Raw genomic sequence first — 16,827 nt, 5'->3', positions numbered from 1 at the left:
AAAAAACAAACATGATGGCTGGAGTATGAGCAGCCATATGGACCATGAGACAAACTAGAGGATGAAAGTCATGTGTCAGGGATGACAGAGTAAGAAAATGAAAGGAGTCTGGGCCTCTGATGACCAAATAAACACCATATCAGCCCTGTTCAGTCTACCTCTGGAATTCTTAAATGTGAAGAAAAAATAAACTATTTTCTTTAAGCCACAGCCAAACATAATTAACAGCTAATATAAATATGAATAAATCAATTTTTTCCCACAGCTGCTGCAGAAAAATAAACATTTAGACCCCTAGATTTCCCCACCTACAAAAACCTTTCACATGCATGCCTTGTTTTATTTTTTTATTTATTTATTGGTTGCACCGGATCTTAGTTGCAGCAGGCGGGCTCCTTAGTTGCAGCTCTCCTGCTCCTTAGTTGCGGCGTGTGGGCTCCTTAGTTGCGGCTCGCCGGCTCCTTAGCTGCAGCATGAGAACTCTTAGCTGCAGCATGCATGTGGGATCTAGTTCCTTGGCCAGGGATCAAACCCGGGCCCCCTGCATTGGGAGCATGGAGTCTTAATCACTGTGCCACCAGGGAAGTCCCTGCATGCCTTGTTTTAAAAAAAAATTTTTTTTATATGGGAATTTAGCACAGACAGGATTTGAAGAAGCTGACTAATATTTTCCTCTTCCATTATAAAATCGTAAACCCATTACCACCGACAAGAGTATTTTTCCACAATTTTTAATTAAAATCATCTTTTAAAGATCATTTGGAGCTGATTCACTTTGTTATAAAGCAGAAACTAACACACCATTGTAAAGCAATTATACTCCAATAAAGATGTTTAAAAAAAAAAAAAAATCATTTGGGAACTTCCCTGGCAGTCCAGTGGTTAAGACTCCACACTTCCAATGCAAGGGGCCTGGGTTAGATCCCTGGTCGGGGAACTGAGATCCCACATGCTGTGCAGTGTGGCCAAAAAAGTATTAAAAAAAAAAAAAAAAAAAATATATATATATATATATATATGTTTATATATATATTCATTTGGGATAGAAAAGCTATAAAGAAAGCAATACTTGAAACAAAGTACAAAATATTAACTATGAAAACCTAAAATATCATTTTTGATGTTTGTTTGTATCATAAGAATTTGAGAGGTAGCTCCATTACAAAGGTCTTTACCTATAGATTTTAGTTAGATGTAGTGGGACTACATCAAACTACAAAGCTTCTACACGGCAAAGGAAATCATCAACAAAATTAAAAGGCAACCTATTCAATGAGAGAAAATATTTGCAAGTCATATATCTGATAAGGGGTTAAAATCCAAAATATATAAGGAACTCATACAACTCAATAGCAAAAAACCCCAAACAATCTGACTGAAAAAAAGGCAGAGACACTGAAAAGACATTTTTCCAAGGAAAACATACAGATGGCCAACAGGTACACAAAAAGGTGGTCAACACTGCAACTCGTCATGGAAATGAAAATCAAAACCACTATGATATACCACCTCACACCTATTAGAATGGATATTATCAAAAAGAAAAGAAATAATGAGTATTGGCAAGGATGTGGTAACAAGGGAACTCTTGTGCACTTGTGCACTGTTGGTGGGAATGTAAACTGGTGCAGCCACTATGGAAAACAGAGCGTTCTCAAAAAAATTTTTTTAATAATCCAGCAACTCCACTTCTGGGTATTTATGCAAAGGAAAGGAAAACACTAATTAGAAAAAAAATATATGCACTCCCATGTTAACTGCAGCATTATTCACAATAGCCAAGATATGGAAAAAACCTAAGTGTCCATCAATGGATGAATGAATATGTGATACATATACAATGGAATACTGTTCTGCCAAAAAAAAAAAAGAAGGAACGAATCTTTAAAAAAAAAAAAAAAAGCTCATAGATACAGAGATCAGATTGGTAGTTGCCAGAAGCAGGGGGTGGACAAAATGACAGAAGGGGGTCAAAAGATATAAATTTCCAATTATAAAATAAATAAGCCATGAGGATATAATGTACAGCACATGGTGACTATTGTTAATAATACTGTATTGCATATTTAAGATCTATCGCATAGATCTTAAAAATCCTCATCACACACAAATTTTTGTAACTTTGCATGGGGATGGATGTTAACTTGACTTATTGGGGGAATCATTTTGCAATATATACAAATATTGAATCATAATGTTGTACACCTGAAATTAATATAATGTTGTACATCATTTATACCTCTATTAAAGAAAAAGAAATTGAGAGGTAGCTCTGTTACCCAGGTCTTTATCTACAGATTATAGCACTATCTTTTATGAAATTATTTCCTCTTGAATCACAGGCCTTGGTTTCTTTAAATAGCTAATGTTATATTATTCCACAATAACTTATTAAAATTTCCTAATTAGGAATATCAGTATATTTATTTTTATATATTATATATGCCTTACATATTCTTACTACTTATAGTAGCTTCCTAATCATTAGATTCATTATTATAACATACAGTTGTGGATTCTGTACATGGGTATCTGGGGAGTCCAACTAAAGTTACTTCAATCTCATCTTCAGTCTTGAAACACAGGTTTCCTCTCCCCCAGTTCATTTCTGAAGTGCTATTTGTATATATTGTTTTTGTTCATTCTTCTCATAATTCATTCTCTAAAGAGACTATTCTCTGTTGCTTATTATTTGTTCTCTTAATGTTATTTATTCTGAAAGGTTTTTATTTGGAAAGAGAATGAGAAGTTTGTCTGAGTCTCTACAAATTATAGGTCCATTTTCCAATCCACATTGCCTTACTCAGATAAGAAACAGTATAAAAAAATCTCTCTTAATCCCTATGCAAAACCATTTTACATGTTTGTGTGCAACACTAAAAATTTTCCTTATACTTCTTTACTTACAGTTTCTATTTTCATCCATTTTTATATATCAAAAATCTTGCTATCAAAACTACTTTTGTTATTCCCAAGAAATTGCCATGAGTCCCTTCATATTACTTGAAGTCATTAAAACAACAGTATAAAAATTGTATATTTTAAGTGTTATAAAACATTTTAACTCCTTTTGAAGCTGCTAAAAAAAGTGTTAAATTGAAACATATTATTAACCTTATTTTTACATAAATTCTACACTGGAAAAAATTATGAAAGACTAATTGCAGAAATATCTCAGAATTTTTGTTGACCAATTATTTTATACTCAAAACTACAGTGAAAAGAGGTCATAAGATAATGATAGCTTACCTTGAAATGGGATCTTAATATACTTTGTCGTGAACTAAAGGAAAAATAAAAAAGCAAAATACGAGTTACCACTCAAGATGTGTTACTATTCAAATTTTTCAAAATTTTTTTCTTTTTTAAACCACAAGTACGTAATCAAAGTCTATACTAAAAGTCTTAAGCCTTTTTCTCAATAAACCAAAAAGATGTTTCACTGTAAAGACTTAGTTTTATGGAAGTTTAAGAACCCTGTGCAAGTAATTTAATTCTCAATATGCTCATTTATAAAAACCAGTAAGACTTTACTTAATATACTTTTCAAAAATGTTTCCTGAATATTTAAAAAAAAAATAAGACAAAGTCCAGAAGAAACTGCCAAAAGACCTCACAGGGTGTCACTGACTTTGGTAAATAAATCACAAAGCAGGATTTGATCCTTATCTTTGCTGACATTCCCAGCATTCATTCTTCTTTGTTCCATGTTATAAATTCCCTTCTGACTAAGGATTCAGCAAGGTTCCTGCTCTTTCTGCTCCTTCTGTGACAAGATGCTAAATTTTCTCTAGGTATCTTTTGTATCTATCTGACCTCCTTAAGTGTTGGTTTTAAAATAAAGTCTCAAGAGTTGTGGAGTACCTAAATCTTACATGTACCACCTAAAATAGATGTCCTTTGAAGTTTGTCAAATTAATTCATGCCTATTTATTTATTACGTGGTTAGGTTTCTCTTTTGATCAATACATTTATGAAATTGTTGACCAAATCAGGGATACAGTCTGTGAGCACAAAATTGAAAATGGCCTTGGTACATGGGTACCTAAATTAACTACCAACAGAGTTCCAAATAAGTAGCAAACAATGTTTGGTGAAACCACAGATTTAGTAAGACTCCATTTTATTTTATTTTTTTTGCTAATTTAAAAATGATTTCATACTGTAGTTTCACAAATATAAAACTCACATTTCATAGTGTAAGTCAGCCACTTAAGCAAAATTTGAGCAAAAGGACAAATGAGTTAAAAGCTGAGCAAGGGGTTCAAATGTTGCCTCTCTTATCTCTACCACTTACACAAATAGTAAGTAAACTTAGGTAACGTACTGAACCTCTCAGTTTTTGATAAGACCCTTAATCAAGGGGAGCTGTTATCATTAGACACTAGCATCAGATTAAGTATGTTATCTAGCTTGATTTATTCAAATACACCTTATTATTATGTCACCTTCACATAACTGCTATATATATTTGGTGTATATTTCCCCTTGCTAAATCCTTTCAGGCATGTTTCACTGGGTCTTTCATCTCATAAAATATATCTTAGCAATTGTAAATAACTAGTTATAGAAAATGAATATAAGGAGTGTTTGCTTTTGAGATTTTATAGTCATTACTATGAAATTACAAATTAGAAGTAGTGTATCTATATATCTTTGGCCTCTTTCTACATGATTGTTTCATTCTCCCACCATAAGCACCCTTGTCCTATCAAACCTTTCTGTTTGGCAAGGATCACATACTCATTTACACCTTTTTTGATGACTAAGCCAACATGTAATCTCTCCCAAAGGCAAAGTCCTATTTGCAGCAAAAACTGAATTCCCAGTTAAGAAAATCAGAAAGATGTTTTTGTGGCAATAAGGTAATCCCAAGTTCTCTGAAATCATACCATATCTACTTAAACTTAAAAATAAAGCTGAACATAAGAGCTATTTTATAGCTTCGTACAACAGCCAGTACAGTTCTTTGAACATAATATACACTTAATAAACATTTTTTCTACTATTAACAAAAGTGAGATCTAAAAAATTAAATGTGCAGCATTCTCTACACTAAAAAAAGGTAATAATAACTTAAATGTCCCACTATAGAAAAAAAAAAAAAAAAAAACGGCTCTAACTTATGTAAGAGTTTCCCACTACAGGTATTTCTCTGGCTCAGCTAAACTGTAACTGTCATGACAGTGAGAACAATATCTCCAGTGTCCATAACAAAATATAGCAGACACCCATTAAACATCTGGCAAATGACTAACTTTAATTCTCTAATATATTACCCCCCCAAAAAAAGAAGTTCTTTAATTTCTAAATTACAGAGCATGATGAACTCTGTCTGAAAAAGAATATATATTCACAGTTTTTTGAAAAACTTGAAAGTTTTAAGACTTTTACCCTTTTCCTGTTTTATATTATTCATTATATTTTTTAATTTTAAAATTGCTTACAATCTCTCCATAGCAACCTACCTGTTTTAATTTTTGCAGAATTCTTCTCAACCTTTCTTCACATGCATATATTTTACCTGCATATATTTACTAAACTACTTTCCTATAATTAGACATTTAAGTTTTTTTATTTTAATCATAGTTTAAGTGTTCCAACAGACATGAGACAAATTTTTAACACCTACTTTATGACATTTATTGAATATTTGCAGTACTTTATTATTTGTAGTAGCAAAATTCTGGGACAACTGAAATGTCCAATGGTCAGGAATTAAGGACAATCCAAATATTCCAAAATAGGTACATGAATTACATTAATTTAATATGATTATGGTGAGCTACAAAACAGTATGTATAATGTTATATCCTTTGGTTTTAAATATATATGTATCTAATATGAAGAATATGGAATGATATACACTGTAGAGTTAATGGTAATTGTCTCTGGATAGTCAAAATTACAGGTGTTCGTTAAATTGTTCCTTTACTCATTTGTAGTTTTTTGTTTGGTTTTGGTTTTTGCCCATAGCAAGTCCACTGACCATATAATAGCATAATTAATACATTAATTAATGAAAACCCCTTGCTGAATATTTATATTAAATTCCCCCCCCCCCGGCTTATCAGTTATTGTCACATATTTAGGTTACCCAACATTTTGCCATTACAAAGAACTCAACAGAAAAAACTGGTTAAACCTGAATTTAAAATGAAAAAGCTATAAAATTGGGGGGGAAATTGTGAAAAGTGAACAAAATTCCTTAAAGAAAATAATTGTAAAATCACTCTGGGCATAACAAAATTATTAATATCTGAAAACTAGTGATCAGAGAATATTCATTTTAAACAGAATTGCTGTGGTGCTTTCAATCAAAGCAATTTTAACTATATCACCAGCTACCGTTATTGGTACTTCCCAGAATTTGTACATGTTTACTCTACTGGGATTAGTTAGGTCTTCCCCCTGCATGGTCACCAAGTAAACATCTACTCTGTGTCTTAAATCATACGCTCTCCTCTCTATGAAGTCTTCCCTGATTCCTCCAGACAGAGGTACTCACTTCCATATGCGCATTTCCTATACATATTTTCATAGTACATTTTACTATAATGTAAATATCTATTTACATTTCTGCCTGTTTCATTAGACTACAAGTTCCTTGAAAGCAGAGATCATATCTTACCATTTTTATATTCCCTGCCTTATCCATAACAGAGTGAAATATTAACAAAACTTCTAGGAAAATACCTGAATTATAATCTGACATAGTCAATTCAATTCAACTAATGTTTAAAAGTGCCTATTTAGGTTTGAGCCATTTATGTAAAGTGTAAAGGGGAGTAAAAGCACGACTCTTCATCACAAGATGCTTAAAGGCTAATGGAGAGGTTTAGGCAAGAATACAAACAAAAACACACAGAATAAATCCTACAACAGATGTACAAACAAAGTGCTGTAAGTACATAGTAAAAGGAGAAGTTAATTATGGCTAAGAAGGAGAAATCAGGAAAAGGTTTTCTGGAAGAGGAAGTATTTCAGATAAGCCTTAAAAGATTTTAACAGGCAGAAAAATAGTGAGAAAATATAGAGAACTGAGCAAAATCCAATATGGCTTTCATATACAAAATGTGAGGAGTTAATACTGAAAAGAAGTGGAAAAATAGAATAGGAACTATTCCTGGAGATCCTTAAATAACAAGTTTGGGAATCTGGAGAACAATTTAAACCATCAAAATGAGATTTCTTCTTTTTGCTATTAACTATACCCTAAAGAAAAATTTACTTTACCATCAAGTAAGTTTTAGAGCCCAAAGAATATCAATGTTACATATGATTTTTTTCATACATAATCCTCATTAGAGTAGTCAGATTACAGATATGATTTTAGGGCATTCCTCTATGGTTTCAAGATTTCACAATTAAAGACATGTTTCAAAATAGGTATAATGATATATTCAAAATGTCCTATATAAAATTAATCTCAATTCTATTTTCATTTGCACTAAAAAAAGAGAAGACAATCTGAAAATGCCTTGTCCAAAAAGCAAAGCTAAAAAAAAAAATTAAATATACTTACTGTAACACAACCTTTAGGAGCTCCTTTTACTTTACCAATATAAACAGAAGTAAATATAAAATCCAGTTGTAGATCCATCTCATTACTAGGTATAACACAGGAAATGTTTTCCATGACAGGATTATATGGACATAATTCAGATGAAGCCTAACAAGGAAAAAATTATAAAATGCATATAAACCTAAGTATTATATAAATGCTGACGATGATTTTCAAAGTCAAATACTTCTTTAAATTACTATTAATGAATCTGTGAAGGATTTTACACTGTTCTTACTGTGAAGAAATAGTTATCTAGATTTTTTTCCCTAAAAAGTATATGGTTGGACTTCCCTGGTGGTGCACTGGTTAAGAATCTGCCTGCCAATGCAGGGGACACGGGTTCGAGCCCTGGTCCAGGAAGATCCCACATGCCGCACAGCAACTAAGCCCATGTGCCACAACTACTGAGCCCGCGTGCCACAACTACTGAAGCCTACTCGCCTAGAGCCCGTGCTCTGCAACAAGAGAAGCCACCGCAATGAGAAGCCTGCGCACAGCAACGAAGAGTAGCCCCCGCTCGCCGCAACTAGAGAAAGCCAGCGTGCAGCAATGAAGACCCAAAGCAGCCAAAATTAAATAGATTAAATAAATTTTTTTTAAAGTATGTTTACTTTGAGAAAATTACTCTAAAATGCTGACTCCTAAATTAATTCCATAGGCCTAAGTTCCAGAAATACATCTTCCTCTGTATCAAAGCCATTTCAAAGTCAGTATTCTCTAATAGGCTTTATTCATTTTTAACTCAACAGAAATAAATTAAGATTTATATAATGTTTAGTTTAAAATGAGGTTTTAAATACATTATCTCTCTTAATCACCACAACCACCCCATGGGGCAAGTTTTTTTTTTTTCTTTTTGTATTTTATAAGTAGAGTTAATATATGTTTGGATTGGTTAAGTGACCTGCCCATGGTAATGCAGTTAGTAAGAAGCAAAACTAAGACAAATGCAGGTTTCTAACTCCAGGTCAAGGGTTATTTCAAGCACATAAAATTGCTTCCATAAACCAAGACAATGCTCTCAGCTATTGCACTTTTAGTGAGCAATGAAGGAATATAAGTGCCTAAGAACCGTCTGTTACATCAAATCTATATACTTTACTACATGCACTATGGCTGAGGATAGCCAACCAGCTGCCTAAAGCCTCAAAAATCATACCACTTCTGCTCAAAAAATTCACAACTCTGCTTTTAAATTACAATAGACTACCAGGCAGTATCAGCAGCAGCAATTTCCCACCATCTCTTTGGAGTTTTACACTGCTTTCAGATGACTTTTTCCACTCCACATTTGCCTAGCTGTTACACATTATCCCTCTTTAACCTTAACATCACTAATAACCAAATAAATTACTACTAGAGCAATTATGCATGTGTACTCACTCTCCTCCTACCTCTAGAAAATGTGATTAATCCTCACCTGAAACATGCACATTACTCATTATTTTTAACCCAGCTCACAATGCCATTTACCTGCGTAATAGAATTTCTTTATCATTCTCAGCTTTTACTGCTTACTGAACTCTTCTTCTCCCCTAAGTAAAAAAGGGGGAATCTAATCAACTACAGATGGTTCTAATCAGTCAAATAACTGCCTGTGTGTTTTAGGTGATAAAGTGAGAAGATGGATTAGAAAGAATTCCTTATTGGGCCTCACATTTGGTAAAGACTAACTGCCTCTTAAAAATGGTCAATCTATGTTTCTCATAACTTCATTTAAAATTGGAAACAAGGGAGGGTGTGGAGGTTTATTCTGCCTTATAGATTTTGGTAGATCTCTACATTATTTGCTGCTTCGCTGTGATCATATGCTGTCAGTTCTACAAGAGATGTCATTTTCCTTTAACACAGTCATTTCATACTATATTGTCAATTTATATACTGCCAAGGGAACTGTAATTCATTTAGAATTTTGAATTCATTATCAACACTGTTTTAATTACAAATACAACTAAGCCATCAAGTAGGCTATTGGCCCAACTGGGCAACAACTGTTACATTTTAACAAAAATTCAGAACACAATTCCTGAGGTAATCTCTCTATGGAGTACCAAATGCAACAGAAACACTGGTGAGGTACTTCCCTGGTGGTCCATTGATAAAGAATCCACCTTACAATGCAGGGGACTCAGGTTCGACCCCTGGTCAGGGAACTGAGATCCCACATGCCGCAGGGCAACTAAGCCCGCACGCCACAACTAGTGAGCTCACGAGCCTCAACTAGAGAGCTCACGTGCCGCAAACTACAGAACCCACGCACCCTGTACCCTATGCACCACAATGAGAGAAGAGAAAACCCACACACCACAACTAGGGAAGCTCACGCGCCGCAATGAAAGATCCCGCATGCCTCAATGAAGATGACGCAAATAAGACCCGATGCAGCCAAAAATAAATAAATAAATAATAAATTTTTTAAAAAAAAGAAACACCTGTGAAACACTAATCAGCCCATCAGACTGTTTTCATGGAACTGACCAAATTCTTCACCACACTCTATAGAATAACAGCCTCTGACATTATTCAAAAACAACCAACAGAAGTTAACCATAATTCTGCACTGGTGGTCTACCGATAATCATTTCTTTAATATAGGATAATCAGAGCTGATAATATGAATGAATACTGACAATAAATAACTTGAACCTTACTTTAGAGCTATATGTATGTCAAAACACCACTGGCTGACATTAAACCAACAGACACTTCCACTTACGGTTTTCTATAAGAGGAAGAGACAAAGCACTTACCAAACTGATAGGTTTGTAACACTGTTCTAAATGCTTTCATATGTTGTTTCACTTAATACTCAAAAAATAATCTTCTGAATTAGGTGTTATTATCCTCATTTAGCATATAAGGAAACTCAGGCTAAGGAAGTTAAGGGACTTGCCCAAATGACAGAGCCAGTATTTGAACATAGATCTGTGTATCTCCAGAAGTCAGGTTCTTTCCTCTATCATGCTGCCTTAATAGCACGTGAGGAAAAGGAATAATTCCAAGTCACCATTGTACTGTAAGACCAGACAAATACTGGAAACTGTTTAATTCTAGAAAATGTTTTGATAAAGTACTTAAATGTCCAATGAGAACCATAAGAGAAGAATAAATATTCAATTCAGAATATTTAGACTGAAAAAATAAAAATGGCCAGAAGAAAAATGGTATTAAGCCTTTCACTTCAAATAAAGACAACTACATACTTCCCTCAAACTAATATGAAAGTTGTCTCAAAATTCAAACTAAGAAAATTCATAATTTTTATATAATATTCTGCTCGACGGAAACAAAAAATAGTCATTAGCCAATAGTGTATATTTCACTGTTAATCTGTGAGAAGACAGAAATAAATTACCCGTACAGATTCACATGTAATCTGTGGTAGTTCTGACATTGCTGGCTCAGAAGTACTCTCACTTTCATTAGAGATGGCATGATCTTGCTTAGGTTGTAATTTAAGAATTTCTGAACTTTTATGTTCAACGGGTCCTTCTTCATCACTGGAAACAACAACTAAAAAGGTAAAATGTATTTTTTAAATGTGTCACAATAATCATATATAAAAAGAGAACTTTGTAATTCGTGCAATATATCTTTCATAAACCCACTGAACTGAATCATCTAACTTTATTCAATTTAGAAACTGGCCTATCATTCATTATCTAATTTATACTAGTCGCATACAATGTTTCCAGGTCAGCGCTATTATTTGGCAGTTACCTGCAACCTTACCTTCTGGAGGACGAAGATATTTAAAAATGGATAGAGCCATGAGGAGAACTTAGGACCAAATTCTAGTTCTAATAATGTATTATGCCATCATTCTAAATTGTACTTTAAATCCTGTTACATTAGTTGCTTTTAGGAGGGGAAAATGGATGGCTAGGAAAAGATGCGGGAGACCAGTCACTGGATATCCTTTAGAACCTTTTTTGTACCATGTGACTGCATCAAATACTGGAAAATTAAAAATCAAAATTAATTAATTAATTAAATCAAAATTAATGACAATAATTAAACAGCACTTAAACGCTCTGTACTTCAGCTTAAGCAACCAAAATGACAATAATAATGGTCCTTATAGAAACTTATAAAAAACTACTGATGAGATTACAGTACACTAATCTAAAAAAAAATTACTTCTGCTTCCAAGTATTCTATTCCTTACCTAAATCAATATTACAAAATAAATGAAGTCCCAAAACCCCAAGTCTTTTTTTTTCTGAAGTTAATATATTCCACAATGATGTAATAAATAACTTATTGCCTAGCAAAATTTGTTTGAGAGGAGAAAGAAAACAACTAAGTAGAGGAGAGAAAATTATTATCCTCATGTTACTTACTTGGTTCAGCAGAGATAAATGATTGGTTCCCTTCACTATGTTCACTTAAAACAGGTTTTTCTATCGTGTTCAATTCATTCTCATCCTTCTCGACCACAGGACAATTCCCCACAGTATCAGTAGGAATAGAGCTCTCAAAAGTTTTAGTGGTTGAACATTCAGAGGTGATTTGGGGAGCAGCACTCAAAGCCAACTCCTGACTACAAAGTGAGGCTAGTTTAGTAAAATCACTTTCTATGGGTTCAAGCATAATTTCTTCAAGCAGCTTTGGGTCCTCCTGATAGTTTTCACTTGACTTTTCCAACTCAGTGGATACTGTTGGGTCATTTTCTTGTTCTTTCTGAACATAAATAAATGCATACAAAAATTAGCATTTTTCAAATTTGGCTAACATAAAGAGTTTTTTTAAGTTTAAATTCCTAAAGAAGAATATAAAAGTAAAAATATTATATCATTTCTATAACTATAGGGGTAGAAACTACTCAATTATACTACATTACTCTTGCCAGTGTCTCTCAAATATGTAGAGTTTGGTCTGTACAATCAGATGCCTAAACATTTTTCAAAAGGATGGGAAGGAGAAACTCCCATATTTACAAGTGGCTCAGAGGTCTCCCACAGTCTTGTCAACTTTAAATGAGAGGAATTTTTTTTTACAGTTTTATTTTGCAAAAGAGGCCATTTGACATCATATGACTTTAGTAACAAAAAAGCAAAAAAATTAAAAACTTAAGAGGATAACAGGGCTTCCCTGGTGGCGCAGTGGTTAAGAGTCCGCCTGCCAATGCAGGGGACACGGGTTCGAGCCCTGGTCCAGGAAGATCCCGCATGCCGCGGAGCAACTAAGTCCGTGCGCCACAACTACTGAGCCTGCGCTCTAGAGCCCACGAGCCACAACTACTGAAGCCCGCGCCTAGAGCCTGTGCTCTGCAACAAGAGAAGCCACTCAATGAGAGGCCAGCGCACCGCAATGAAGAGTAGCCCCTGCTTCCCGCAACTAGAGAAGAGCCCCCGCGCAGCAACAAAGACCCAACACAGCCAAAAAATAAAAATTTAAAAAAAAAATTTTAAAAAAAGAGGATAACAATATGAAAAATTATGAAAATCAATCACTGCCTTCACATCTCTATTACTGTATAAATCTAAATCATGTTTATAATTATAACTCAAAGGCACAGCAAAGTCCTGAAATGCCTTGTGAATCAGAGGAGTCAAAAAGCTGTCTCCTCATACTTTTATTGTTAACTGCATACTAAGTCTTTGAAAATAGGTAATGTATGCATTAACGTATGTATGGTAATTCTCTACAACAAATTCCCTAAACTCTGGAAAAAGAGAAGTCTATAGAAATTGGAAGTAAATTACTACTGATAAAATAAGTCAGGTAATAATTTCACAGAGCAAGTGAAAAAGCAATTGACTGGACAGTATGAATAGTATTTGGTTATAATAAGGGGGGGAAAAAAGGAAACAGGTCTGAAGGACGTACATCAAACTACTAACTAAGGGCTGGTTATCAGAAGAGAAATACTTTTAACTTTTTTACTTGTTCATAATACAGTCAGCCCTCTGTATGCACAGGTTCCACCAACCACAGGTTCCACCAACTGCAAATGGTGAATATTTCCAGAAAAATAATTCCAGAAATTTACAAAAGGCAAAACTTGAATCTGCCATGAAGAGACAACTATTAACATAGCATTTACATTGTATTTATAGCCATTTACATAGCATTTACATTGTATTAGTTATTGTAAGTAATCTAGAGATGATTTAAAACATACAGGAAGATGTAGATTATATGCAAATATTATACCATTTTATATAAGGGATTTAAGCATCTATGGATTTTGGTATGTGCAGGGTCCTGGAACCAATACTATGTAGATACTGAGTGATGACTGTATTTGAAATTTGTTCCCATAACTGTACTACTACAAAAAAAAGTTGTATTTATTTTTTAAAAAATAAACAGAATCAAAAAAATAGGCAAAGAAAAGAAAGAAATATGATGATAAAAGCAGAAAGCCAGGAGAACATTATTTGGCCACAGTCAATTCATTTTTATCATAGCACAAATCATTTCATATGACATCTAAATACCTCTACTTACTGTCTGCTCTGCTGATTTATACAAAGAAGTAGGATTAAGAGAACCAGGTAAATTACTTCTAAGCCTTTGTTTTCTCTTCCTGGAAATCAGAGTGGGTTCCATTTTTGAATCAGAATATGTATTATCCTTGTTTCTGCTCCCCTCTTCAAGATGATCACAACCTCTACTTCCCCTATTGAGGTCTTAAAAAACAGAAGAGACATAAATATGACCAAAAAGTAAAGAAAGAATCCCATTTAGAAGAGCTCAAATAAAATCATCAAAATTACTTATACTACTTTCAAAGCTAGTTTTTTCATAGTCCACTGCTAAATTCTCATACTGACATGGATGAATATAAAGACATATCCCATTTTAAACTGCATACACAAAGCAAATGTTCATTGTACAAAAAATATAAGATATGGGAAAAATATTAAAAGGTAGTATTTTTTAGTAACCAAAGCAAAGCAACCAAACCATGTTTTTCCTTTTCACATAACTGCATTTTACTATGATACAAAAAAAAAAAAGTCTTAATAAAATTTTGAAAGTTAGTCTCTTAAAATGTTTTTTAAATTCACTGTGATTTGAGAAATTACAACTAATTTAGAAATTACAACTAATTTAGCAATTAGTTGTCTCTTTTAAATGTAAGTTTTATATATACATTTTTTTTAAATGAAAAGGGACAATAATTTGAAAGAGTAGAGTATTGATCACTGCTCTTTTAAAAGGAGCAAAAATACCTTTCCCCAGCAGGTGACTGTGATAAATAATCATTCATAAGGCTAACAATTTCCTTCACAGTTTATTTCTTTTTTAAAAAAAATCAAGACCCTATAATTTTAAATCTCCAATAAATTTATTACCCTACAGAAAAGGAAGTACTCCCTTTTTTAAGTCAAAAAAGCATTATTTTGAAACCCATATCACGTATTAACAAACCTGCTTAGTATTTCAGTTATCAAATATATGTGCTGTACAAAAATACCTTCCAAAAGGTTCTACCTAACTAACTGAGGGTTATCCTAACTAACTGAAGGTTATACTGAATTATTTTGCTTTCTGAATCTACACCATACAAGTACCAACTCAGAGTTCACATAAAGCAAGTCCCAAAGCAGCTTGCTTGAATTCATAACTTAAAATCTAGGGGCTTCCTTGGTGGCGCAGTGGTTGAGAATCTGCCTGCCAATGCAGGGGACACGGGTTCGAGCCCTGGTCTGGGAAGATCCCACATGCCGCAGAGCAACTAGGCCCGTGAGCCACAATTACTGAGCCTGCGTGTCTGGAGCCTGTGCTCCGCAACAAGAGAGGCCGCGATAGTGAGAGGCCCGCGCACCGCGATGAAGAGTGGCCCCCGCTTGCCACAACTAGAGAAAGCCCTCGCACGAAACGAAGACCCAACACAGCCAAAAATAAATTAATTAATTAATTAAAAATCCTTCCCTCTATTTAAAAAAAAAAAAAAAATCTATGTAACACTGAATGGCCTGACCTCTCCATTCACTCAAAGTTCTTCAACACTATACACCTTCTCTTCAAACTATTCTTGCTCTTACTCTAGCTTTATAAACATCTAATGACTAACATTCATAATTTCTCTTTGTCTTTGTTTAAACGGCAGGCATGGGGATGGGACTGAGGGCAAAAACTCCAAGACTGTCAACAGTCTTCCAATTTCCAAAGACAACGCTCTTAACTCCCTCCCCCCAGGAAAATAAACTACCCCTAAATTATCAACACAGTATTTTGAAAAGCACAATAAATTTTATTTGTAATTCTGTAAACTGTAAAGGTAGTCAAAGACAATTTCTACTTATAAATACCGTATCAAGCTATAATTTCTAAACATAAATGCTACATCAAAACCTGAAGAGGGATTAGCTCAAGATGGCGAAGTAGGAGGACGCGAGCGCATCCCCTTTTTATGAAAACACCAAAATCATAACTAACTGCTGAACGACCAGGGACAAAAAAACGCTGGAACCTACCAAAAAAAGAATACCCTACATCCAAAGACAAAGAGGAGGCCACAGCAAGATGGTAGGAGGGGAGCAACAGCAATAAACTCAAATCCTATACCCGCCAAGTGGGTGACCCCAAAGTGGAAAACAATTATACCACAGAAGTTATCCCACAGGAGTGAAAGTTCCGAGCCCCACATCAGGCTTCCCAGCCTGGGGGTCCAACAACAGAAGGAGCAGTCCCCAGAGAATCTAGCTTTGAAGGCTAGTGGGGTTTGATCAAAGGACGTCCACAGGACTGGGAGAAACAGAAACTCCACTCTTGGAGAGCACACGCAAAGTCTCGTGCACACCAGGATCCAGGGAAAAAAGGAGTGACACTGTAAGAGACTGGGCCAGACCTCCCTGCTATTACTGAAGGGTGTCCTGTGGAGGCGGGTGGTGGCTAGGGCTCACTGTGGGGAAAAGGACACTGGAACCAGCAGTTCTGGGAAGTACCCACTGGCGGGAGCCCACCCAGAGGCTGCCATTAGCCCCACCAAACAGCTTGTAGGCTCCAGTACTGGGTCACCTCAGGCCAAACAACCAATAGGGTGAGAACTCAGCCCCACCCACCATCAGACAAGCGGATTAAAGTTTTACTGAGCACAACCCTGCCCACCAGAAGGATGAGACACACCTCCACCCACCACCAGTCCCTCCCATCAGGAAGCTTGTAGAAGCCTCTTAAATAGCCTCACACACCAGAGGGCAGAGAGCAGAAGCAAGAAGAACTACAATCCTGCAGCCTGCGGAACGAAATCCACAATCACAGAAAATTAGACAAAATAAGGACTTCCCTGGTGGCGCAGTGGT

General features: G+C 34.8%; 1 protein-coding gene across 8 annotated transcripts in view; it reads right to left on the bottom strand.

The window, feature by feature from the left end:
* SENP7 (SUMO specific peptidase 7) overlaps positions 1-16,827 on the bottom strand; it is a 149,564-nt gene that overhangs the window by 25,764 nt on the left and 106,973 nt on the right. For 7 of the 8 annotated variants that reach the window (XM_059921236.1, XM_059921242.1, XM_059921243.1 and 4 more), the window contains 5 exons: positions 14,024-14,205; positions 11,911-12,250; positions 10,923-11,080; positions 7,526-7,672; positions 3,250-3,283 (listed from right to left, as the gene is read on the bottom strand). In XM_059921236.1, coding sequence (XP_059777219.1) covers positions 3,250-3,283; positions 7,526-7,672; positions 10,923-11,080; positions 11,911-12,250; positions 14,024-14,205 — 861 coding nt within the window. The remainder of the gene's footprint in view (positions 1-3,249; positions 3,284-7,525; positions 7,673-10,922; positions 11,081-11,910; positions 12,251-14,023; positions 14,206-16,827) is intronic. The other variant, XM_059921237.1, reaches the window with a different exon arrangement.

This window comes from Balaenoptera ricei, chromosome 4 (genome assembly GCF_028023285.1).
Source record: "Balaenoptera ricei isolate mBalRic1 chromosome 4, mBalRic1.hap2, whole genome shotgun sequence".
In the NCBI taxonomy this organism is placed as follows: domain Eukaryota; kingdom Metazoa; phylum Chordata; class Mammalia; order Artiodactyla; family Balaenopteridae; genus Balaenoptera; species Balaenoptera ricei.
This window is presented reverse-complemented; position numbering and strand designations above follow the sequence as displayed.